We start from the raw sequence: 23,815 nt of genomic DNA on the forward strand, positions 1-23,815 counted from the left end.
ATGTGTGCTGAAGAAGGGAATAAATGTGGCAACAATGCGTGTCATCAAGTGCACTCTACTAAAGAATACTCAAAGCTTTCATGTTGTTTGTTTAGAAAAATTACTGTAGTGGTGCTTTGCGCTGCGAATGATCAGCAGCATTTTCGCAATGTGAGCCGTCGATCGGACAATTTTTTATTATTTTTTTTTTAACTGACTTGCAAGTACAAACTCAAGATACGAGTGCTTTGTGGTGGCAGGTTACTTAACTCACATCACCGCAAGAAGCAATTTGGAAGTTATTATTAGTAAACTTTTAAAAGAGACATCAAGATTTTTTGCTACTCATCTCATTTGAAGGTTCTTTTCAAACTAAACATAAAACAAAGAGATTTACAAATGCTGTATTTAAAACCACTAAGCTTCTGCTACCTTGATACAAACATATATTTCAAAACTCTGTTAGTACGTGGGCTGACAGCTAGCATCTATGAGGCGCAGTTGTGACCTTTTAAGCAAGCATGTCTAAACACAAATGGTGCAGCAACACATGCAGCCATATAAAAACAATAGTTACGCATATATATTTTTTTTGCTTTCTGGGAAGAAAGAATAATATTTCCGCTGTATTAAGAAGCCAAAAGAGGATCTGAGTCTGCAATACAGTATACCATTTGTCTTCTTTAAACCGTGGAAAGATATCTGTATTTTGTTGGGAGCAAGGTCAAGCAACAAATTGAACTTGTATCTCAAGGCACCACTGTAATAAATACATGAGCATTTGGAACTAATGGTAAAAGCTGTTAATTGTGTGTTAAAGAGCTGACAGTAGGAATGAAGTGTTCAGCAGGTTTGTTGCCATGCGGTTATGTGACTTCCCCTTAGTGTGTGTGCTCTTATTTCAGCAGCGTGGGAGTGCACCTCTCCTGTCTCATCTCTTTTCACATTTGTCCTATCAACCCTGACACAAGCACTGAAACCTTCACCCAACTTTTCTTGCTTTCGTCCAAGTCGCCTGCTCGCCACTGACGACGAAATGTTGAGGCGAAAGCCTTCCAACGCCTCGGAGAAGGAGTCGGCGCAGAAGAAAAAGGTGAGCAAAGCCTTTTTGATTGGTATATTGCTTTTAAATGTGTGGTGGCATAAGCAGATATATTTTATTACCTAAATACATAGACTACATACTAGGCTTGTAATAAAGCGGACTATCACGTTTGAAGTTTAAACCTGTAGAGGATTTCTTAAGTACATTGTCTCCAAGGAAGTCTGCATATGTAAGTGCAAACTTTGTGGTTAAGATGAGCTAACCAACACACGCGCACATGCACACACACACACGCGCACACAGTCTAACTGCTTAAAGTTGTTCACATATGAAGAAAAAAAGATTAGTTCCTCTATTCTGGTACAGTATGAATCATGGCTGCAGAAGTAGTTTGCGTTGAAAAAAAAAAAAAAAAAGAACTTCAACAATGCTTCATGTTGCTGCCTCATCAGTGCAGATGTCCAGCTGAGCTGAGTGGGGTTGGAATAACACATTGAATTTAGTCTTTATTATTTTTGCATTATTTAAATAACACTCCTAAGCATTGATTTTCCACATGATGGCATTTTTCTCCAAGTTATTATTTTGTTACATCGCCATGATTGTATATGTGCTTAATGATTTAATGCTGCCATCCATTTAACTGTGCTGCACCTTGTGGTGTCCTCACCTTTGTAAAATACAGTCACATAAACAAAGGCCCAATCCCAATACCCACACTTGCCCCCTTGTGCCCCTCAATTGCGTGGTCCCGCCGATGCTGCCAGTGTGTAGGGTGTCCCAATTTTCTAAAGTGCTCTGTAACCCCGCCCCTTTTTGTGACCTTGTTCCACACTTCAGCTGAGCCTGCATCCAGGAACCTTCAACCAAAGCATATTTGAACAAAATAGCGGGAAACTCGTGAGATATGGTGGAATTCCTTTGCCTGTGCTGGAATAAATCTCTTTTCGAGAGTAAATGTGGAATTATCACAAATAGAGATGGGCACTTTACTCTATTCTGCCGGTCCGTCTGCCGTCCAAGACTTGGGCACCCTTCTGTCATTGTCCGTCTGTCCACCCCTATCAGGCCCATGCATCTACACGGACAGGAGAGTTTTCAATACATTTTATGCTTACAAGTTTTTGTGCTCAAATATATTTACAATTTCTTCAAAATTGTTTTAAGATTAAATGTGTTTAAAGTGTGTGGGAGGGCTAAAACTATTTTTTATGTGTTTGGTCCACGATGTCAGGCATGGCATATCTGGGTTTGCGCTACTCAAGCCCTGATTTTTATGCAAATGAGGCATCCCATGAGGTTTGACCGGTAAAAGTCCACGTCCATCTCACAATGGCGCACAATGCCAGTTACGCCCAATTTTACCTGCGCAAAGTCGAGAAAAATAAAGATGGAAAGACAGTGAGACTGAGGATGGTTGCTAGACTAACGTTCGGTATCAAGATTCAGCCTGATGTGTCCAGAAAGTAAAAACCCTGCCACTGTTTGGCTTTTGCCACAGATGCTTCTACTGAACCGTTTCTTCTTCTCGACAATTTCAACCAGCAAGTAAACTGCTAAAGCCAAAATGTGACAGGGCATTTACATTCTGGACGTGGATGTGACACCTCTGGTAAAAAGTGACTTTCAAGTCATGTTTCCTCACAGAAGCCCTCTGTCTTCACACATTTGGAGAGATTATAAGTAATGCTTGCGTGTGTGTATGTGTGTGTGTGTGTATGACTAATCTTTTATGATGGTGATTGTATTGATTGCAGTTATTTGTGATGTTAGTTAAAAGAAATATGCTTATGTTTGTAGCTCACGCTGCAGAGGTCGAGCAGCTTCAAGGACTTCATGAAGCCCAAAATCCCCTCACCCGTCACACCGGACAAGGAGTTTGAGCTCGATGAGAGTGTGAGTCAGCCTCTCACACATGATTGTTTGTATTTTGAACTTTTTTCACACCTGATGAAATCAATGCTAAGTGGGACTGACCTAATAATTTACCTCTTCTTGCATTGGCTTTTGCACGAGCACTTTTAGCGAAGTGTACATTTCATCACTGCTTGAGTGAAAAGTGTAACTGTCGGGGTTCCTCCAAACATGCCATTGTACTTTTATTTCATATCATAAATGTAAATTGTAAAAGTGCAAAACATCCTGATTCTTCACACCACAGTTCACTGGAAGTCCATATGAATGACTTGTGTGTCGAGGGAATTTTAGCATAAAAAGCAAACAGGATGTCCTTTGCGTGGAGAGAGGCAGTCACTTCAGTTTTCCTTTTGACCTGGTTGTGCATTTTGTTAGTGCAATTAAACAATTTAATTTACTAAAGATTAGAGCGTGCTATCTCCATTTTTTATTTTTTATTTTTTTTGTCAAATTAAGTGCAGAATTGAATGCAGAAAATGCATTACACGTGAGAATCAAGTTTGGGTTCTAATTTTGACATTCAGTGGAGGAAGTGGTTCTTTCTTGCACTTTTCCTGATTCCTCAGAGCAACACTGGGCAAACAAACCATTTTCCCAAACGGTCGCTTCTATGAAACCAACAAGTGTTCTAATCGTCTCGATCTGCTATGGATATGATGTTGCAACATGGGGGCGAAAGGTCACAGTTAAACAGTTGTGCCTTCTCAGGTGGAAAGGAGCATCACAGAGGGAGAGAAAAGTGGCGGCACACTGAGCAAGAAGTGGCGTAACGTCATCTCCCGCACGATGACCCGCAAGACCTCTAAGATGGTGCAGAAGGTTCTGGCTGACGAGGGGGTACATATGATTTCAGACATTGTCCACTTCTTAATGCACTTTTTCTCACTACAATCTATTGGAGGTGAAAGGCGTTACTGGTTTGAGCAATGTCTCTGTCTGTATCGACTACAAGTTTAACTTCCACTTTATTGAACTATTGAATTTCTTTTTAATGAAATTAACATGTGTATATTACAATTATGTTACAAATAATATAACCATAATAAGTAAATGAATGTGAAAAATGTTGAAGTATTGGAACAAAAAATGTATGATAAAATATTAGATCTATATATATGTATTGATAAAATATTATACATATCAATATTGATATTATCATAATATTGTGAAATAATATATTGTTGTATTTGTTTTAATTTTATTTAATTCATATAGAACATTATGGTCCAAAATCTAAAATTTCGTTTGTCACATACTCAACTAATCGATTCTGACTTTGACCTTCCTGTGTGGAGTTTGCATGTTCTCCTGCATGGGTTTTCTCCAGGTACTCCGCTTTCCTCCCACATTCCAAAACATGCATGGGATGTTGATTGGACACTCTAAATTGTCCTGAGGTGTGAGTGTGAGCGCGAATGGTTGTTCGTCTATGTGTGCTCTGCGATTGGCTTGCAACCAGTTCAGAGTGTACCTCGACTACTACCTTTTGACAGCTGGGATAGCACCCCCGCGACCCTTGTGAGGAGACGCGGCCTAGATAATGGATGGATGGATGGACATAAACAACTATACTGTAAATGTAAAATATTGAGTGAAACGCTTGAATAGATAAGTTAAATTTGCAAGTGCACTGCCGAATGCTATCCAAACACAGTATGCAAAATGCCATTGACATGCTAATGGTTAGCATCAATAGTCATTGAAGCAAAACATTTTCGAACACAAACCGTGGAGCAACACACACATATACATATATAAATATAGTATCTATGTACTGTGTAAACACATAGATGGCCACTTTTAAAGTAATCACCCTCCATCGCCCTCTATCTTCGTTCTTTTAAAGCACTTCCATCCTTGCATTTCACCCTCTGATAACCCCAGCACAAAAAATTAATAAATAAATGAATAAATAAAAAAATTTAAAAAATAAATAAATAGCATTCTGGCACCAGAAAATTTCTCAGACTCTTGTCTAGTGTCACACCACTTCAGCGATGAGGACGGACCCTTTCCTCAAATTAAACGCAATTTGAGATGTTATTTTGGCTCTCAATTATTTCTTCACACAGATGAGTGTAAAAGAATGATTGGCTGAAATATTACTTTCTGAGTAATTGTCCAGTTTATGCTTCAAATTTCAAGTGGGATTAAATTAAAGTAAATAATAATAATAATAATATTCCCGTTATTAGTCCCACAATGGGGAAATTCGAGATTCGAACCCAGGTCTCCTGGGGAGACTGGGTCCTGAACGCGGCGCCTTAGACCACTCGGCCATCCTGGTAGCTGTAGAATATAGTCAATTACAGAGTCAATCTTCTAGCTGCCAGCATTCTCCCTCCAGCCACAGAATACATGTTAGGCTCCGGATGACGGATACATGCGACCCGGCCGTTCAGTCTGCAGTTGCATTCGAAAAAAAAATCACACACAGATCTAAGCTAGGACCACATGTGAAAGTGGGCCAAGTCGGACTTGAAAGAAAATCATAATTGAGCCGTTCAGACTTTTGCATTTGGGTGAAAACATTTTGTGTATATGTATATATGCACAGATAGCGATAGAGCGAGCAAGAGAGAGAGAGAGACAGAGATGCGATAGGAAAATGATGCTTCAAAAGAAAATAGATGACAGTCGGTTTAAATAAAGGGGTTTATATCATGCACATTGTTGAACAGAGTGCCATCTAGAGGAGTCATATATATATATATATATATATATATATATATATATATATATATATATATATATATATTGTGTGTAATTAACATGACACCATATTGGTCTTAGCCTCTTCAAGGGCAGAGCAGTGAGGAACTTTCCCCGGTGTCACCCAAGTGGGGGGACCAGAGGATATCAACATGCTCCACAGGCTCAGAAGACACAGCTTCCAGTCCCCTCACCTGTCTATTTTCTGGCAGTAAGTCTTCCTCACCTTTGACCCTCTTTGCCATGAAGAATCCTGGTCCACATGTGTCCTTCTTCAGATAGCGACAGACAAAGCCTGGACAGTGGTTACTGTCAGAGGGACAGCATGAGACTGGATGAGAATTCCGTCCCGTTTAACGGACCCTTTTGTGGCCGTGCCGTGGTACACACTGACTTCACCCCCAGTCCTTACGATGTGGAATCTCTAAAACTTCAGGTGAGTCTGCCAGACGACATCAATCGGAAATCATCCTCTTTATGTTGACCTACAAAAGACTGGAAAGACATTCTTCATCACAAAATAGTGATATGATGTGTAGTTTTGAGGCGTACATTGATCAGGAAATCCGCACCAATGCAACACTGAGGATTTAAGTTCAATTGAGCAAGCCGGCAAGCTGGTGGCATGACCGAGGATGAGCTGACCGCGAACCACAAAATTGGCCTCTTAAATGACTAAATTAGCAGCCTCCAACTTGCTGAAATTGAGAGCAAATTCTTGGGTTCTGATTAATTCAAAGAGATGCAGTTTTGATCAATTTTCTCAAATTATCTTTAATTATACGTTGTTATCCATAATTAAGGTTATTCGTCCATTATCAAAACACTGATTATGTTGAATCTATAGGTTTGATTACATATCAAGATTGTGCTTCCTCTTTCTCGTCCAGAAAGGAGACATCATCCACATCATTGAGAAGCCTCCCGTGGGCACCTGGACAGGAAAACTCAACCACAAGATGGGATCCTTTAAGTTCATCTACGTCAATCTGCTGCCCGATGAGACCCCCCCAGCCAGGCGAAGACGTTGTGACAGCAAGACCAACAGAAACAAATCCAAACCATCCACCCTTGAGGAGGTGCTAGACTGCATCGGTCTGATGGTGCGGTGCCTAAAAAATTTTTTTATAAGCCTATTAATAATTAAGAATCATGAGCCCCAAGCTAGTTGTCGGTGAATGATTTGTGTCCTAAGTATTCTTCCAACCGCACATCTGACAAATGAACTTCATCCTATTCCAGGAGTTGTCTTCCTTGCTGTCCATGCATGGATTTCAGAACCTGGAAGACTTTGCGGGTCTGAGGGAGTCTCACCTCAATGAGCTGAACATCACGGACCCAGATCAACGCGCCAAGATCCTGAGCGCTGCTGACCTGCTCCGAGACTGTAGGTTTCATGATCCGTCTCTTTACGCAACCAGTTATTCTGCCCTTCTTGTCCTTATATTTAGTGACGTTTATGACACTCTGGCAACTATTTTTCCAAAAACTGACAAGCAACAAATCTAGTAGTGTCTTTGTGATGTTATTAAAGACTCCCTCCAAAAGTAGATGTTCACCCACTTGTGTCGTGACCGCAAATGAATGCCGCTTTAACACAGCCGCTAACAGCTGATCTAATGAGGTTGAAGCCTCATCTTAAATACTCAGCCATTTGTTTTATTTTTAATCATTCCAATTCTGCATTCTTCTCATTCCAACACTCCTCTGTGGTGTGTGTAATATTGAAGATACATTTGTTTTAATTTCACAAGGACTTTCAAGGTTTTAAAAAGTCAATTTGCCATTATATCTTTTTAAGAAAGCCGGCGCTGTCAGTCAGAAAGTCATCTCCTGTTCCTTCTGACGCAGGAAATGTGCCTGAAGGGAATCTTTCATGCCATCATCCTACTTCTCTGCTTCAGTGACATAATTACAAATGTTTTTACTGCTCTTACGCAGCCCTACAGTCATGCCTGTGTTCAGTCTTTTGTAAGACATCTTGATATTTGAGCTCATCTCGCCTCCACTCACTTTCCTTTTCATTACCTCACCACTAACCCAGCGGTAGATGTGAAATGAAATCAAATCGGAGGGGGGGGGGGGTCATACTTGGGGGCGTGGGGGGTCGGTGCTAAAGGGGGGGTGGCGAAAAAGGGGAGCGAGTAAATAAGGCACTAAGTGACCATCTCCCGGTATTTGCAATTATTTCCAAATTTATTCTAATAATATAATCTAATAACATAATTATTTTGTTTCAAAGGTTAAAGGTTTAGGTTGAATCAGCCATTCTTGAAAGAAACAAAGAAAATCTTAGTGGTAAACAAGCACTCATCAGTAGTGTGAATGAGTACAGGATGCTGGTCCCCTTTTAGGGAGGTATACCTCACTCAAGGACCCAGGTCCCCTCTTGGCGATTTATTAAAAAAAAAAAAAAAAAATCACCTTTCAAGTAACATTTTGGTTCGAGACCTTCCAAAAAAATTTTCTGGTATTTTTTTGTTTCATTAAAATGACCAGAAATAATGGTTCCCTCTTGGTCAGTCTCGGCTCATAGTGCACTGTTGCTCAGGAAACCATTTATATGTGTGTGTGTGTGTGTGTGTGTGTGTGCGTGTGTGTGGGGGGGCGTGCGTGGGGGTGTGTGCGTGTGTGTGTGTGCGAATAATTAATTAGCTGTCATAACATGTTAAGACATCCTGAACTAAACATATATATGATTTGGCAGCTGAGGATGAATCCGGCCCACTGGAGGAGGAAGAGGAGGTGGAGGACAGACCTAGGGAGGACACCAAGGAACCGAGGGATTCAGGTTGTTTTGAGAGCTCGGAGCAGCTAGATGTGAGGCCTGAGGAGCCTAAACCAGATTGGGAGCTTCAGCATGACCAGTCAGAAACCAGCAAGGTGACAGAACAAAAGATGATTGCTGATGTTCAACAAAACCTGCAAGAACTGAGTGTGCAGCAACCATGTTAAAGACTCTGGATCAAGTCATGAAAATGTTCTACTCAGGGCCTTGGCGTTTTTGGATTTCTTGTTTTGGGATAATTGCATTTTACGCTTCAGTAGTTTTGTCTTTATACTTGCAATCTGCAACGTATTACTTGTGTATGCGCTGTAAATTGTTTCTCAATAATGTGCGTACCCTGTCACTGGCAAGCAACCATTTCGGGTGTCGTCTGCCTTTTGCCCAAAGCCAGCTGGGATAGGCTTCTGCGAGCCTGTGCAAGATAAACTGTTGTGAAGATTACACATAAATACCGATAGTTAACTGTGGAAAGCTTCCAATAATGATATTGCCGACCCTTTAACTTTGAAAGACATGCTGATGATGACCCTGGAAGCTCCCTGAAGTTTTTGTTTGAATATTAAAAACAAAGATCTTTATAGTCTAAGGTTTCTTAAAAAAAGATAGAGATTCTACTTTTGCAGGTCTGAGCACATGAGAGAGGTCCGCCTCACTGTCCACTTTTAATAATTGTCTTGAAACAAATGTTTAATCTTTGGCATTTCAGCTCCGGCACCTCTTTCAGTGTTTTGTTATTTTTCTCTTGTTTTAATTGTTTTACGTTCACATTGTTTCTTAGCTACCATTTGATTTTTTATGTGTACAGCACTGTATTCGATGTGTGATTTTTTTTGGGGTGATTTATAAATAAAGTTGAGTTTCAAAATGTCCACAGCTAAAGACAAATAAAATAATTAATACAATATGGTTTATTTACCAGACATATTGATCATGTAAAAAGAAGTGGAGTAACTGGAACAAAACACATAAAATCACAGTGTTACAACCAAACAAAGTGAACATAAATAAATCTCAATCGGTATACATGATGTCATAGATATTATATATCAGAGCATTCGGATCTGATAACAGCACATTTATGCCCAACCCCCAATCCCAAATAAAAAATAAAAAAAATCAGACATACAATTGAAAGTAAATGCTTGGATACTGTTAAAAATGTAAGTTGCATACATTCGCCCGTTACCAAATCACAACTGTTTTCCTCATAGTGAAAAGAAACATTTGGGTTTCATGAAAAGGCTCCAAGATCCTTCCTCATTGTTTAACGTTTCCACTTCACATAACACAAAAAAAAAGCTGCCAGGAATGACCAAATATCCCAAATTATCAATTAATTCTCCACTTTGGCTGGAATAAAAATCAACCGTGACTAATACACTAGATTTCGTCATTTTTGACAACATCTGTTGGCAGCGTCCGATACGTCTACACACCAAGAGTTCACTAACACTTGCTCTTTCTCACATATGACACAACAGTACACAATCACAAACTCGCTAACATCATTTTAAACACAGAAAAGGAGCTCGACTTTCATCACATTTTTGCCTCCTGTGACTCCAGCTCATCCCTCGCCTACATCAGTTTTTATTTCCTGCATTAAAGACGGCCTCCAAGCCAACCTCCAGGAATTATCCAAATGAGAAGACGTTAAACTGAGGTGCTTTTTTTTTCTTTGAGGGCGGCAGGAAAAAGAGTGCGGACTGCTGGGGGTTGATTGGATCGAGTGTGATATTCGTGTTTTTGGCGGAGCTCGGGAACATTTGAAAAAAGTCGACCATACTGCCTTTGCCTCTTTCAATACATCCACGTTTTTAAACATATGTACAATTCAACAAGGACGTTACTTGGTCTTGTTTTTTTTTTACTTATAATGCAAATTAACTGTTTGCACTCCTCATTCCAAGTTGGAAGATTGGGCTCTTTTCCTGAAAACTCATACATAAATATTCAAACTAATATACAACTATGAACAAAAAGTTAGGGATATTGTGCTTTGGTGGAAATTTCAGGATCAACTTAAAATGCACTAAAACCTTCAAGGGTGAACTTAATTTGACCTTTAGTAAACCTTTGAATGCAATTATAAAACTGTTTACTGTTTAAGTATTTTATACATTTTTTGCACTTTTTATTCACTCTGGATTGATTACTTCCTGGTTCAATTGGTATTTAAATACACCTCTTCATCATGCTGTTCAGATTTTGACACCATGGGACCAAGTGGCCTCTGATCTCAAGAGTGTCAAAGTATCATCAGCAAGTAGCAAGAAAGAAACAGCGACTGGAAGGGTCACAGTAAGGCATTGAGGTGGACAGCCAAGTGAATTTTCGCATTTCAGTTTCATCCTGAAATTAAACCCAAAAGCGAAATACAGTGGTGCCTTAAGATATATGTTTAAATCATTCCGTGACAACACTCATCACTCAAAACACTGGTCTCTCAAATAATTTTTTCCCTGTTGAGATAAATAAAATGCAGTTCATCCATTCCAGCCTCCACAAAAGAATCACACCAAATGTTTGTGTTTTTTAAGAAGGAAATGTCTTGTTTTGTCTACTGCACTGAGGATTAACATCATTAAGAGAACACCAATAATTATTTGTGCAACATTATTTCATGCTAAATTCTCTAATTAATTTCATTGTGCCGCTCCTTCTGGTGTACCTGCCTTAGCCACCAGCAGGCGGTATAAGAGACAAATCCGCCAAATGATGGTTTCTAACTCATGTGTCAGGTCACTCATATCTCAAGGCCCCACTGTATCCCTAAAGTTTTGCGAGTAGCATATGCCTTCTAAAGTTTAAATGTTGGCATTTTGGATTAAACACAGGGGTGGCACAGACGTCTGTTGCGTTTGTTATAAGGCACAATTGCTACCAGGGTCAAAGAACATCTAAAGCCACACACGCCTGCATACACTCGCGCACACGTACACACACACACACACACACACACAAATGGTGGGTTGCCTCCCAGTGAAGATATTTTGTGTGCGTAAAGCAAGTGTCACAGAATATTATCCACGCCTTGAACAATTATGCCTATAAAAAGGGAAGGAAAGACAGGCGTTTCCATTGCTATAGTAACAGTTCTGAATGCAGCAGTTCACAGAATACAAGGTAGATGTTTTACTTGCCTGTACCGAGCCAATAGAATATGACAGTCACGCACAAACACCGCTCGTCGAACCTTGCCGATTTGCATAGAGCATGTAATTTGTGCACAACAGAAAAAAGGGGAGTATATTGAATGACAATTTACACGTGTAGAGAAACAGAAATGTCTTTGCCGGCCGCTTGCTGGGGGTATATTGGCCGCTCACATTTAAAGTTAATACAAGGTTTGGAAGAAGAGTCATCCTATTGGAGCTCCTTTCAGTTTGTCATGCACACGTTTTCTTTCCTCCCTCGGTGACACTTGCCAGGCAAAGTGTTCGGGAGACGGGAAGATGCTGACGTTTCATTAGATGACTCCTCTCCCTGAAGGAGGATGCGTCACTCACGTGGGGGAAGGAGAGGAACCGTGTTCCCAGCGCAGTCGGGTTTGGGTGTTATGAGAGTTCCTGACCGGACAGGACTCGGAGGAATATGGTTAGTGGCTCTTGTCCTTAGCTACGGAGGCCTCGGCGTCAGTCTCGGGAGAAGCCAAAGGCGGAATGAAGGTAGAAGGAGGAAGATCGTCTTCGGAAGAGCAGTTCTGCTCTGTGGAGACGCCGATGCTCAGCTTGGCATCATCGGGCGTGTGCTCATTTGGGATGAGTGGCGCTGTCGTTTTCTGCAAGTAAAAGACATCAACTCATCATTGATACAATATGACCCCTACAAAATGGTGTAAACATGCAGCAAAGACTTTCCATACTTCTACTAACAACCCAGGCTAAACTCGGCTCCTCCTCCGCATAGAATGTCTCTCAGTCGAGATGTATCACTTCAACAAACAGTCATGGAAAAAAAGTAGACCACACGTGTTTCTTTAGTTTCTTGCGTGATGACAACAAAAATAAATCATACGAATTTAATTTAAGTGCTGCCAATTAAAGCTCTACACTTTCTCACATGATGCACCTTGAGTAGTACAAGAAATTAAAATGAAAAAGAAACTGAAGAAAACAAGTTGGTCTAATTACTGTCTTATTTCAATAAGCCCTTTTTGGCATATTTTGGCATTTCAGAAAGATCACAAGAATTTTACTAGATGTGTAAGATACTTTCAGTTAAAACACGTCGTTAAAATCATGTGGCAGATTTGTATAATACTGATGGGTTTTTAGCAGGGTCATTTGTTGCAAATACAAGAAAAAAGGCCACTTCTTGATTGACTCATCTATAGTACGCTTACTCAATGTGTAGAAATGAGAATTTTGTAGGGAAACAAACAAAAAGTATGCACTACATTATGTTTAACCACAGTAAATGGATCAAGTGATTTGCTTTCCCCATGTAGATCAGTTTAGAATCTACGTTGTAATATATATTTTTCTTCTCTCTTTCTCTCACAGCCTCACATTTTCCGGTTATTGCGTTAGATTCAGTTTTATATTACATTCTCCATTCAGGGACGCTACTAGGGGGAGATGTGTGAGTGGGGGAGGCTAAACGTGTGTAAATGTGTGTGTGTTATGCTCACAGTGGTTGGCGGCGCTGGTTTGCTGTTGTTGGAGAAAGATAAAGAGGAGGAGGATGGTACAGCAGACGATGCAGAAACAGGCGAATCTTCGTGCATCAGGCCCCTCCGGTCCAAGACGCTAAAGAGCAACACAGAGCAATTAGTCAGTAGATGGAAGCGGGGTGTAGAACCGAGCCATCTACTGTGGAACTGAGACTGCTGATTCACACCTAACTCCTTAACAGAATTGCATGACAGCGGAGGATACAAAAATTCATACATAGATGTCTTCATTAAAAAACGGCGGCACTTTGAGATACAAATGACCCATCTTACCAGTGTGAGTGTTTTCAAGATATGAGCCATTGTTTGTTTTGACTCGCAAGAGAAAACGACTATATGGTGGCAGTGATCTCAATTTCACTGACTTAACAATAGCAGCTGTTTGGCAATATTGAACAATTCATCAAAAACGAGGAATTAAGCCACTCACAGTTTACTCTCACGCTAAACATAAAAGCAAGAGAATTAAACACTGTACATGTTAAACACCCAAAGTTTATCTGTTCAGTTCACAAGCTTAATGGGAACAAACAATGGACAAAAGCTCTTGACATGTTGACGATTAGTATCGTTATTTGAACACCAACGGCAGGGCAACACATGTACACTCTTACACTCTTACAGGAATTATAACAAAGACGTTTAGTATGGCAATACCAAAACATGAACATGTGTGATGCAGGATGTATCATCTTGGGCCATACCTTGGGTACGCAGGCCCACACAGCACCTCGCAGCAATTTTTAAATATGTTCTTATGACTGTAGGGGTTCTGCACTCGGTTCTTCCCCGACCAGGATCCTTTAATCTGTCAGAACACATCAAATAAAAACAATATTAGCTCCCCACAATGCTGCGATTCATAGTTCATGCCACCACTGGGTAACACCGAGGTCTACTGGAAAAGTAGTTCCTGTTACATGCCAGGAAGCGAAAGGGGTCTGCTCACTTTCCTTGCCAGCGGTTTAGATATGAATGATTGTGTGTTGAGTTATGTTGTAGGAACAATAAATTTACACTTTTATTCAAGCTGTAGTTGACTACCTAATATTGAATAACTGAGTGTTACATGTTGACTTATATTTCAAGCAAAGATATACTAATAAAACATTTGCAAAAAAAGTGAGGGGTGTACTCACTTTTGTATAATACGTATGGTACTGTTTACGAATTTTAGGAGATACAAGCAGTCATTTGGATAATTTTGGAATGAAAAATTTTTGAACACAAACGATGGAGCATGACAAGAAGTCAGACCGACAATATCAAAATGTATATCCCGGTATTCTTTATTCGAAGTGAAATCCACATGGGAAATACTCATATCATTGCAGTTTATTGGGTAACTGAGAAAAGGGGCAATGTAGATTAAAAAAAAAAATCTACCAAAACATTCACTGAGCATCTGTGACTCCTCGCTTAAACAGACAGCGGCGCTCAGCGGCTCCTTTCAAAACATTTTCCCCGGGCTTATACCTTATTCAAAAGCAGAGCTCTATTTTTAGACATGGATGGGCTTTGACCTACTAAAAAGGATCTCGTCAAGGATTTAATGAATCCGGCTTTAATGTTACGACCGTTGAAAAACAAAACATGCATGTGGAACCCAATTAAATAATTCATTGATAAATTTGAGACAGACTTGCCCAACAAAAAAGGCTTTTTTTTTTTTAGGTTTACTAAATGTAATTACAATTTGTCACCATTATTGTACAGTACACACTCACTCAAGGTCACAAAAGTAAGTACACCTACACTATCACACAGTGTTAATGGTGGCGCTATTTTCTTTCTAATACAATGTGGATTTTGTACAGAGTAGTGACCCGATTGTGATCCCCCTCCAATGGCTCATCGTTCTAATTAAATTCTAGAAAAAGTACTGGAGAGTAATTTCTTTTGATTAAACGTATTTTACATTTGATAGTTTTCCAACATGTTTTTTGTTATAATGAAATCATATTGACACAGTATATAAAATAGTGCGTCAGTACCATCTTGTGGTATTTTGGGGCCAAGTAAGTGAGGGGAGGAGCATCAATAAAATAGGCCATAGCCTTGTCTAATTGAAAAAAAAGTGCAGTGCTATATTTGATACAGAGTAGTGCAACAATTGTAAATTCATGGCGTATACAACAACTTCTAATACATAGTGTTGATTAAGAGATATTTCATTTTGGGTGACGTGATTTGCTTTGAGTATGCTGCCACCATGCATCGATCATACAGTATCTGACGTGTAATATCTAAGGGTACCACTGTATTTTGATTGCTTTTTAATAACTAACGTACTAACAGATTTATCTATCTTTAATATTTACATTTTCTATACCTCCCACAGCCACCAACAACACACACACACACACACACACGCACGCACACCCCCACAGACACACACATGCGCATGCGCACACGCACACATCACACCACCACAGTGGATATTTTGGCAGAGGTCCCATCCCCTGCAGGTATTAACAAATCTATTATTGGGCTACACAGCATCATCACTCGTTAAATGGTGAAAAAATGAGGGCAGCCATTTCAGGGTAAAGCAAAAAAAAGTAGTGGAAACATGAATTAATCATTGAAGCAGAAAGGGCGATATGGTGAAATACAGTATGAATGCACTCTCTTGCTTTTCACCTCAAGAACCTCACTCATCATTGATGCAGCCCACAAATGCAATTTTGCTTTGATTAAATTCACACAAATTTGAATTAATGTTGATTCTATTCAAGAATCTGCAACATCACCACCGCATTGTACCAGCATGCGTCAACAGTGACTCATCAGGTGAGACTCAAAGATGGAGTAACTAGCAATAAGAGCAGATAATAAACAACATTGGATATGATTAAGAGGCATTTCTGCAATAATTATTGTTCTTTTTAACTGTCAGGTAACAATTGAATTAATGTGATTGCACAAATGTGCACACACCTTCTTATAAATGGGTTGTGGCTGTGGTCAGAATTGACAATGCACATGATTGACATGATTCATGATAAATCGTAGTCAGCTCACACCTGCCACCATTCAGAGTGCCAATAACAACCCAAAATACATGGGAGTTATTCTAGTAGGCTTTCCTTGATATTTTCTTTTCTTTCCAGCAATAAACACAAATGGGAAAATATGCTAGGATTTGACGCATCGAAAGGTGGAACGCTGTGATCACCAAAACACACACACACACACGCACACACCCACGCACGCCCCCACGCACACACACACGCCCACCCCCACACACACAAACACACGCACACAACACCAACAGTGAAGCATGATGGTGGCAGCTTTATGCTTCTGGGCTGTTTTTCATCAGCTCTAATGGGGCCTAATGCTAATGCCTAATTCCAGGAAAGTGGGAAGTCAGGATAAAAGGAAATTCTGGTCCACCAACCGGCATTTCAGGATGGGGAAGCAGTATACCATCAACATTGGTACAGTGGAGATGGGGCGCTGCTGATCTCGACTTGGGACGTTGTGAGTCGGGGGTGAATACTTTGTAGACCTCTTCAATTCCATTGAAACAGCTTCCTTTGAGCAAGCAGAGGCTGGGGACTGAGGTGGGCTTTGGTATCTCGGGAGTTGAGTTCACCAAGGTGGTTAAAAAGCTTCACTGTGGCATGGTCCCAGGCGTGGTTGAGATCTTCCCGGAGTTCCTAACTAATAGCTCTGGATGTTGTGGGGCTGACCTGGCTGACAAAACCTCTACAACGTCGCATGGACATCGATGAAGGGCCTCAAGATCGGCAGACCAGGGTGGTGGTCCCTCTTTTTAAGAAGGGGGCTCACAGGGTCTGTTCCAACTACAGAGGTATCACACTCATCAGCCTCCTTGGTAAGGTCTATTCGGGGGTGCTGGTGAGAAGGCTCAGTGGGCAAGTCAATACCCAGATTCAGAAGGAGCAGGGTGGTTTTCGTCCCGGCCGCGGAATAGTGGAGCCACTGTACACCATTGACAGGATCCTCGAGGGTGCATGGGAGTTTGCCTTTCCTGTGGACTTGGAGAAGATATTCGACCATCCCTGGCTAAGTTTTGTAGAGGTTGCTTCAGGGGTACGGTGTACCGAACCCACAATATGGGCTTTTCAGTCCCTGCATGACCGGTGTCAGAGTTTGATTCGCATTGCCGGTGTTCTGCCAAAATGTCCTAACCGTGCGAAACATCCTATCGGACAATCATTTGACAGCATAACCCCAACTCTAACCCACTTCACTATTGGCGTTGTGAGCATGCATGGTCGCTGAGCATTGGCAGGACGTCTCGGCGGGTAGGGAGGATTCCAGTTTAGTGGCCTCAGTATTGCATCGCTGCTTTTTGCAGATGATGATGATTAGCTTCTTCAAGTTGCGATCTCCAACACTCACTTGAGCGGTTCACAGCCAAGTGTGAAGCGGTTGGGATGAAAATCAGCACCTCCAAATCTGAGATCATGATCCTCTGTCAGAAAAAGGGTGGAGTGGCCTCTTCTGGTCTGTGAAGAGATCCAGCTGCAGTTGAGGGAGTTTAAGTATCTTGGGGTCTTGTTCACAAGTGAATGCAGGATCGGTGCAGCGTCTGCTGTGGTGCGGACTCTATCGGTCTGATGTGGAGAAGAATGAGCTGAACGGAAATACAAAGCTCTCGATTTACCAGTCGATTCGCGATCCTACCATCACCTATGGTCACAAGCTGTGGGTCGTGATCGAAAGAGCGAGATCGTGCATACAAGCGGCCAAAATTTGTTTCTCCTCCGCCTCCCTTAGAGATAAGATGAAAAGCGCGGTCATCCGGGAAGAATTCAGCGTTGAGTCACTGCTCCTCCATGTTGAGAGTAGACGGATGAGGTGGCTCAGGCATCAGGTTCAGATGCCTCCTGGACCTCTCCCTGGTGAGGTGTTCCGAGCATGTCCCACCGTCAGGACGCCCAGGGGATGACCCAGGAAACGCTGGAGAGACAATGTCGCCTGGCTGGCCTAGAAACGCATTGGGATGCCTCCGAAAGAGTTGGAAGAAGTAGCTGGAGAGAAGGAAGTCTGAGTCCCTGTTGAAGCTGCTGCCCCGTGACCCGACCCGGGACATTCATTTAGTTATTTGATATAACTTCATTTAACATGAATTGTACCGACTGCGTGAAGATGCCGCTATCTCCCCGCATGAAGTTATTCAGTGAAATGTATGAAATGCTGCGAGGACATTCCTTCATTTACAGGATATAAATAAAGCAAATAATGAAGGCAGACTTGCTGGAGATCAAAATGTGTTTTCAAGGAACAAAACAAAAAAATATATATATATTTATCAAAGATCTTCAATGTTTGCATAAACCAGGAATGTTTCAAAGTCTCAAATGGTAAAATCAAAGTGGGATAAATCCAACCTCCCACTTTTCTGGAATGCATCATTAGTCAAGGTCGAGGGAATTATGAACAGTTTAAAAAAGCAGTAAATGATAGCACAAAAACCTTCAAAAAAAATAATAATAAATTAAAAAAAAAAAAAAAGCCAGGAAAAGCCTTCTCGATGAAGTGAACTTTATTTGTGTTTAATCAGAGGCATTTTAAATGATGACGTGTGTTTGAATGGGACTGATTGATTCAGAATCAAAGTGAGTGTACACACGTCCCCACTCAAAAGGTGATCCAAAAAAAAAATCATTTTTAGGTTGGAGGCCTTATTAATTGTGGGGAAAGGTTTTAAATTATTCATCTTTTCCATTTATTTATTTATTTATTTTTTAATCAGCAAAACCTGATGCAGGTAGACGTGCTTTCTACACTGGGTTGTTTTTCCATTCAATGTACCAGTTATAAAGCAAATCTAATAAGTCACTTGAAGACATAATGCTGCATACACTTTATTTTATTGGAAGACCACCACCTCAAAAATGCATCATGGGTGGACCCATTAAAAAATATATATTTTTTGCATTTTTAACTGCAGTCTATCAATAATGTATAAGAAAAGCTACGGTACACTTAGCAATATTGATTGTTTGTCCCACCCCTACTCGATTAATCAATGAATCTCCACATCTTCTTCTCATGAGCTTCTTCTAAATATTGTAAACCAGACGGGTGCGTGTTCACTTGTCCCGTCAGCTCAGTTGTATTTCAACAAAAGAAGACGCATTCCCTGCTGTATCGTATGCTATATCGCCAGCTTGTGTCTGGCCTCTGTTTCAGGCTGTTTTTAGCTTTCAAAGTGCTTTGCAGCCAATTTGTCATGTGACTCAACAGCTCCATTTGCAATCTGTCTCGTATAGACGTTCATGGTCTCTGTGCGAATGAAGTGATCAGGGTGGGGCAAATTAAACTTAAAGGGCCTTGAAAAAAGAGCCATTAAAGTGCACATTATGGCTTCATTAATGGTTACAAAAATCGTGTGAAAATCCAAGCTAAATGTGTTCCAATATAATAATGAAACACACTGTAGTCCAAGTAAAGATGGGAGTTTAAATATTCTTTGAGTTTTTATTTCAATTTGTTTTTAATCATTTTTCTTTAATTATTGAACAAGCTACGGTTTGCCAACCCTTTGTTCTCCTCTTGTGAGAGAGGCAGTGTCATTGTCATGGTAACAAGTGCAGTGGTCTTTGAACGCGTTTATGCCTCGTCGGTTTTTATCCTTACAGGCAAGTGAAGCCACACACACACACTGAATCTTATCTGTAATCTCATTTTGAACATAGAAACACTGAAAATTTAAAATAAAAAAAAGATAAAACTCAGTTGGCTCTCAATTTTAGTTGTTTAAGTATAGTTTAAGATGACGCTCAAATAAATCAAAGACAGCAATCTCCCTCTGTCTCTGACTATGTGTCTGTGTGTGCGCGTGTGTGAATAAATGCACATGCTCTGTGTGAAACGTAAATAAAGGTAAAGTACATTGTCACACTGTGAATGTGTAGTCAAATGTGGTTTGACTGGAATGGACTGGTGTCAACAAATATCAGTTGGGAAGTGAAGTGAAGGGAATTTTTGAGACTTACGTCCTCATTGGTGGTCTGGTTGAGTGAGATCAGGTAGGTGTGGAAGCCGGTCAGGCCGACCACTGACCACAGTGTGAAGAAACACACCAGCACTTCAAGCACGGTGAGAACTTTGAGTCAAGGAAATGGGAACAGATGATTTGTCCCTGACACTGCTAAAGCAACTTGCATAGCCAGGGACAACAAAATGGCCGAGAGTTGCATAATATGATTAAAAGCAGCAACAGTGGAAAAAAAACAAGATAACTGTGGCCAGACATATCCAGATGCTATTAAATAAAAAGATAACTATTTTATTGGACGCATTGAGTGACTTGACATCGAGAAGAGTGAAACATCCCTATTGTATTGTATTGTATTCAAAAATAAAGAAATAAATGAAAAATAGTACTTTGTAATATTGTACTTTATGAAAACGGATAGTAATTACACAAATAGAGTAAATAATAATTCAAACAATCAATTCAATGGTTATTGTGTTCTTTTTCTGGCATACATGCCTTGGCCAATCGGGGAGAAAATAAGACAGACAGACGGCTTTAATGTTCACTGAGATGTCTCAAATCCTCTATGAGCTGATTACTACAAAACTCAGTCATTCTACAAAGAGAATATGACTGTGATATCTGTTAAAGTGTCTGTCGAGATGAACTGCTGCACCATTTGTGTTAAACCCATTGCTTAAACAGTTAAAGCACCGCATCATATAATATGCTATTTAGTGTTAGCATTAAGTAAGCAGACTGGAAAGCAAAGCTTTGCGGCTGTTTTAAATAGACAAGGTGTCATTTTCTTTGTTTTATGTTTAGGTTGACAGTAAACCTCAACTGGGAGTGACAATAAACCACTTGAAGCCTCATTTTGCAAGACTGTTCACTATTGTATATGGCTAATGTTCAGTTTTTGCCTAACTGATGCTTATTGAGTTGAGTTCACATTCGCAAGTCGGGGCAAAAAAATGAGTATTTTGAGGTTACAAATGAACATTATAGCTGTATTGCGGCTACAATTTATAAAATGTCCCCATGTTATGTCTTTTTGACTCTGCAGTATTTCCACTGCAGTTGTTAAAAAAAAGGATATGTTCCAGGTGTTTCCTTCAATGCACTCAAAAAGCCATCATCCACTGAACCTGTGAACAGAGCAACACACAGAAGTGAAACTTATTCTGCACTAAACTGTGCTGATTTTTGTTGGGTCAACTGAAACTACTGCAGTAAGGAGAAAACACAAATGTGTCCTCATGTATCATCAGTGCAGGGTAGAAAAACGATGTAGATTGTGCGAAAGATCTGTCACATGCACATCATGATATGCCTCAGGCCCAGCCTCAGTAGATCTTATTTAGGTCATAGCGCATGTGTTTGTCGGTAAAGCTCGCCCTTCTCGTCTTGTCACATTCCTTCCTACTTTGATACGCCTCTTCTTCCCTCGCAGCAGCACGATACTCACGCATGACCACGTGGACGATGTCAAAGGTGAAGATGTAAATGGTGAGCAGCGAGAGCGAGAGCGTGAACAAGTAGAAGTAGCGGTAGTTCCTCTTGCCCACGCAGTTGCCCACCCATGGACAGTGGTGATCAAAGCGGTCTGAGGGGACACAGATCGAAACAACGGTAAAATGTGGATTGTATTGGCCAGCTTTTTCAGCAATCAAAGGACATCTTGGTTAAAAATACATTTCCATCCAAATGAGCCGCTCCTTCAAAGATGGCCTTGAGAGTGCCTTCTGTAAACCGGGGGGCTATATTTAGTGTTCATTTCCTTTTTCCTCTACTCTTCTGTGATTAGGAAGAGAGCCAGATGCAAGGCAAATTGGAAAAGAGATGAGAATACACATATGTGTTTTTATCAAGTACAATACTATGTTGTATTATTGTTCTTCATTCAAATGAGGGCTTAAAAACGAGTCAAATTTAAATCAATGTAGTAGATTGCGATTTTCAAATCGCAAAGCAGCAGTTTGGAAAAGAAAAAAAAAATGAAGATCCTCTGCTTCATTTCGGTCAGTCAGTAGGTTTTACTTTTTACATATGTATACATTGTTTAAATATTGATCTTGTGTCTCAATAAGTTCAATGCTTATGAAGTGCAGCACACATTGAGACATCACCATTTCATCAAATACAAAAATTTGAAGTGAAAAAGTCATATTCGCTTGCATTATTGTTGTAATCTGACTCTAAAGACTTATTGAACATTTACGTCACACTTGTTTGGTAAAAGTTGTCCTGGTGAACGCTTCAAAGATTTCAAGTCAAAGTGTTTTCAAAGTTAACTGTAATTGAAGTATCACATTAAGATTGTTTTTCACAATCATTCAACCCTAATTAATATACAACTTACAATCAATCAATCAATCAAACACCAATATAGCATTTTGCATTGTCCATTAGCATTAAGCTATCGGACTTTCCTAAGGCACCTTTATTTAGTCATTCAAAAAGGTCGTTGTTTTATGTTTAGTTTGACAATTACTTGCACTTGGAGTGGCATAAGAAACTCGTTTTATTTCGCTGCCGCCATCTACAGAGGTGTGAAATAATATTTGCCCCCTTGCTGATTTTTGTGGGGGGTTTTTTTGTGTATTTTTCATTCACAATGCTTTCATTTCATCAAACCAATTTTAATATCACACTGAGGCAAACCAAACATATATAAAATGCAGTTGCTAAACGATGATTTTATTTACCAAGGGGGAGAAACGATAAAAAACTATCTGACCCTATGTGAAAAAGTAATTGCCGCTCAACATAATTGCGAGTTCTGCCACCTTTGGCAGCAATAACTGAAATCAAAGGTTTGCAATAATTGGTGATGAGTCTTTCACACCGCTGTGGATGGATTTTGGACCACTCTTCTTTGCAGAATAGTTTCAACACTGCCATATTGGAGAATTTATAAACGGACTTTTAAACATTAATTTTGTTCTTTTTGAGCCCTTCTGGGATGGACTTGTTGGCTGTTTCGGATCGTTGTCCTGCTGCATGATCCAAGACTGATTGATTTCAATCACTTTACCCTCAATATTTTTTCTGGAATTTCTTTGGATCGTGGCATGATGCATTTGTTGTTGAGATTTTGTTGCCTACTTCACTTTGTCTAACAGATTCTATTGAAGTGACTTTTTGACTCAACAAAGGTTTTGGTTGGGTGTTGCCTGTTAAATTGAACTCAGCTTCCCCGAAACTGTGGTGAGTCACAGCTGTGTGGTGATTTAACAAAGGGGGGGCAATTACTTTTTCACATAGGACCATAGAGATTTGTATTGTTCCTCCCTTGGCAAATTAAAGCATCATATATACACTGCATTTTATAAATACTAGTGATGATTCAGTGTGATATTAAAATTGTTTTGATGAAATGAAACCCTTGTGAGTGACAAATATGCAATGTGTATCTCAAATTTTTTGTCACAAATCAAAGCAAATAAAATCGTCCGAGCGAGGGCTCAGACCACAAAGCTTAAGTCCTCTTACAAAAGTCTACACTTCAATCATATCTTCATTGACTTATTTCAAATATGTCAGGGTCAAAATCATTAAACCTGCATTGTTCAATGCCCAAACATTCCTGTTCGGGTAGGCTCTGACAACAATTGATGGCAAACACAGTGGCAAATAGTGCAACGCAGGTATGAAGCAAGATGAGTGTAGCGAGGAGAAGGTAACAGGCACTGCAGTTTGGTGGAGATAAGCTTCATTGACAGACGCTCAGGTTTC

At 40.2% G+C, this 23,815-nt stretch overlaps 2 protein-coding genes across 3 annotated transcripts in view; one reads left to right on the forward strand and one right to left on the reverse strand.

Moving 5' to 3' along the window:
• Positions 1-900: 900 nt before the first annotated feature.
• sash3 (SAM and SH3 domain containing 3) lies at positions 901-9,373 on the forward strand. Its single transcript, XM_088293287.1, has 8 exons — positions 901-1,072; positions 2,825-2,920; positions 3,650-3,778; positions 5,735-5,864; positions 5,932-6,089; positions 6,544-6,756; positions 6,896-7,040; positions 8,361-9,373. The coding sequence occupies exons 1-8, from the start codon at positions 1,016-1,018 to the stop codon at positions 8,606-8,608; spliced, it is 1,176 nt and encodes a 391-aa protein (XP_088149413.1). The 5' UTR covers positions 901-1,015; the 3' UTR covers positions 8,609-9,373.
• The window catches only part of zdhhc9 (zDHHC palmitoyltransferase 9), a 33,679-nt gene continuing 19,195 nt past the window's right edge, over positions 9,332-23,815 (reverse strand). The window contains exons 5-11 of one of the 2 annotated variants that reach the window (XR_015842836.1): positions 21,546-21,683; positions 21,177-21,225; positions 20,094-20,196; positions 13,821-13,924; positions 13,075-13,192; positions 12,307-12,375; positions 12,073-12,222 (exon numbers count right to left, since the gene is read on the reverse strand). Coding sequence is in view for 1 of the 2 variants with exons in the window: in XM_088293286.1 (XP_088149412.1) it covers positions 12,040-12,222; positions 13,075-13,192; positions 13,821-13,924; positions 20,094-20,196; positions 21,177-21,225; positions 21,546-21,683 (695 nt within the window). In the remaining variant the exon portion in view is untranslated. Of the gene's footprint in view, positions 12,223-12,306; positions 12,376-13,074; positions 13,193-13,820; positions 13,925-20,093; positions 20,197-21,176; positions 21,226-21,545; positions 21,684-23,815 lie in introns of both variants that reach the window. The other variant, XM_088293286.1, reaches the window with a different exon arrangement.

Source organism: Idiotropiscis lumnitzeri, chromosome 4 (assembly GCF_059441095.1).
Source record: "Idiotropiscis lumnitzeri isolate Australia: NSW breed Sydney's pygmy pipehorse chromosome 4, RoL_Ilum_1.0, whole genome shotgun sequence".
Lineage (NCBI taxonomy): Eukaryota > Metazoa > Chordata > Actinopteri > Syngnathiformes > Syngnathidae > Idiotropiscis > Idiotropiscis lumnitzeri.

Excerpts from the sequence above, each read along its gene's own strand:
- sash3 (XM_088293287.1), top strand. The coding sequence starts at position 1,016 with ATGTTGAGGCGAAAGCCTTCCAACGCCTCGGAGAAGGAGTCGGCGCAG. Across the intron at positions 1,073-2,824 it reads AGTCGGCGCAGAAGAAAAAG|CTCACGCTGCAGAGGTCGAG; the intron begins GTGAGCAAAGCC and ends TTATGTTTGTAG. Across the intron at positions 3,779-5,734 it reads AGGTTCTGGCTGACGAGGGG|CCTCTTCAAGGGCAGAGCAG; the intron begins GTACATATGATT and ends TATTGGTCTTAG.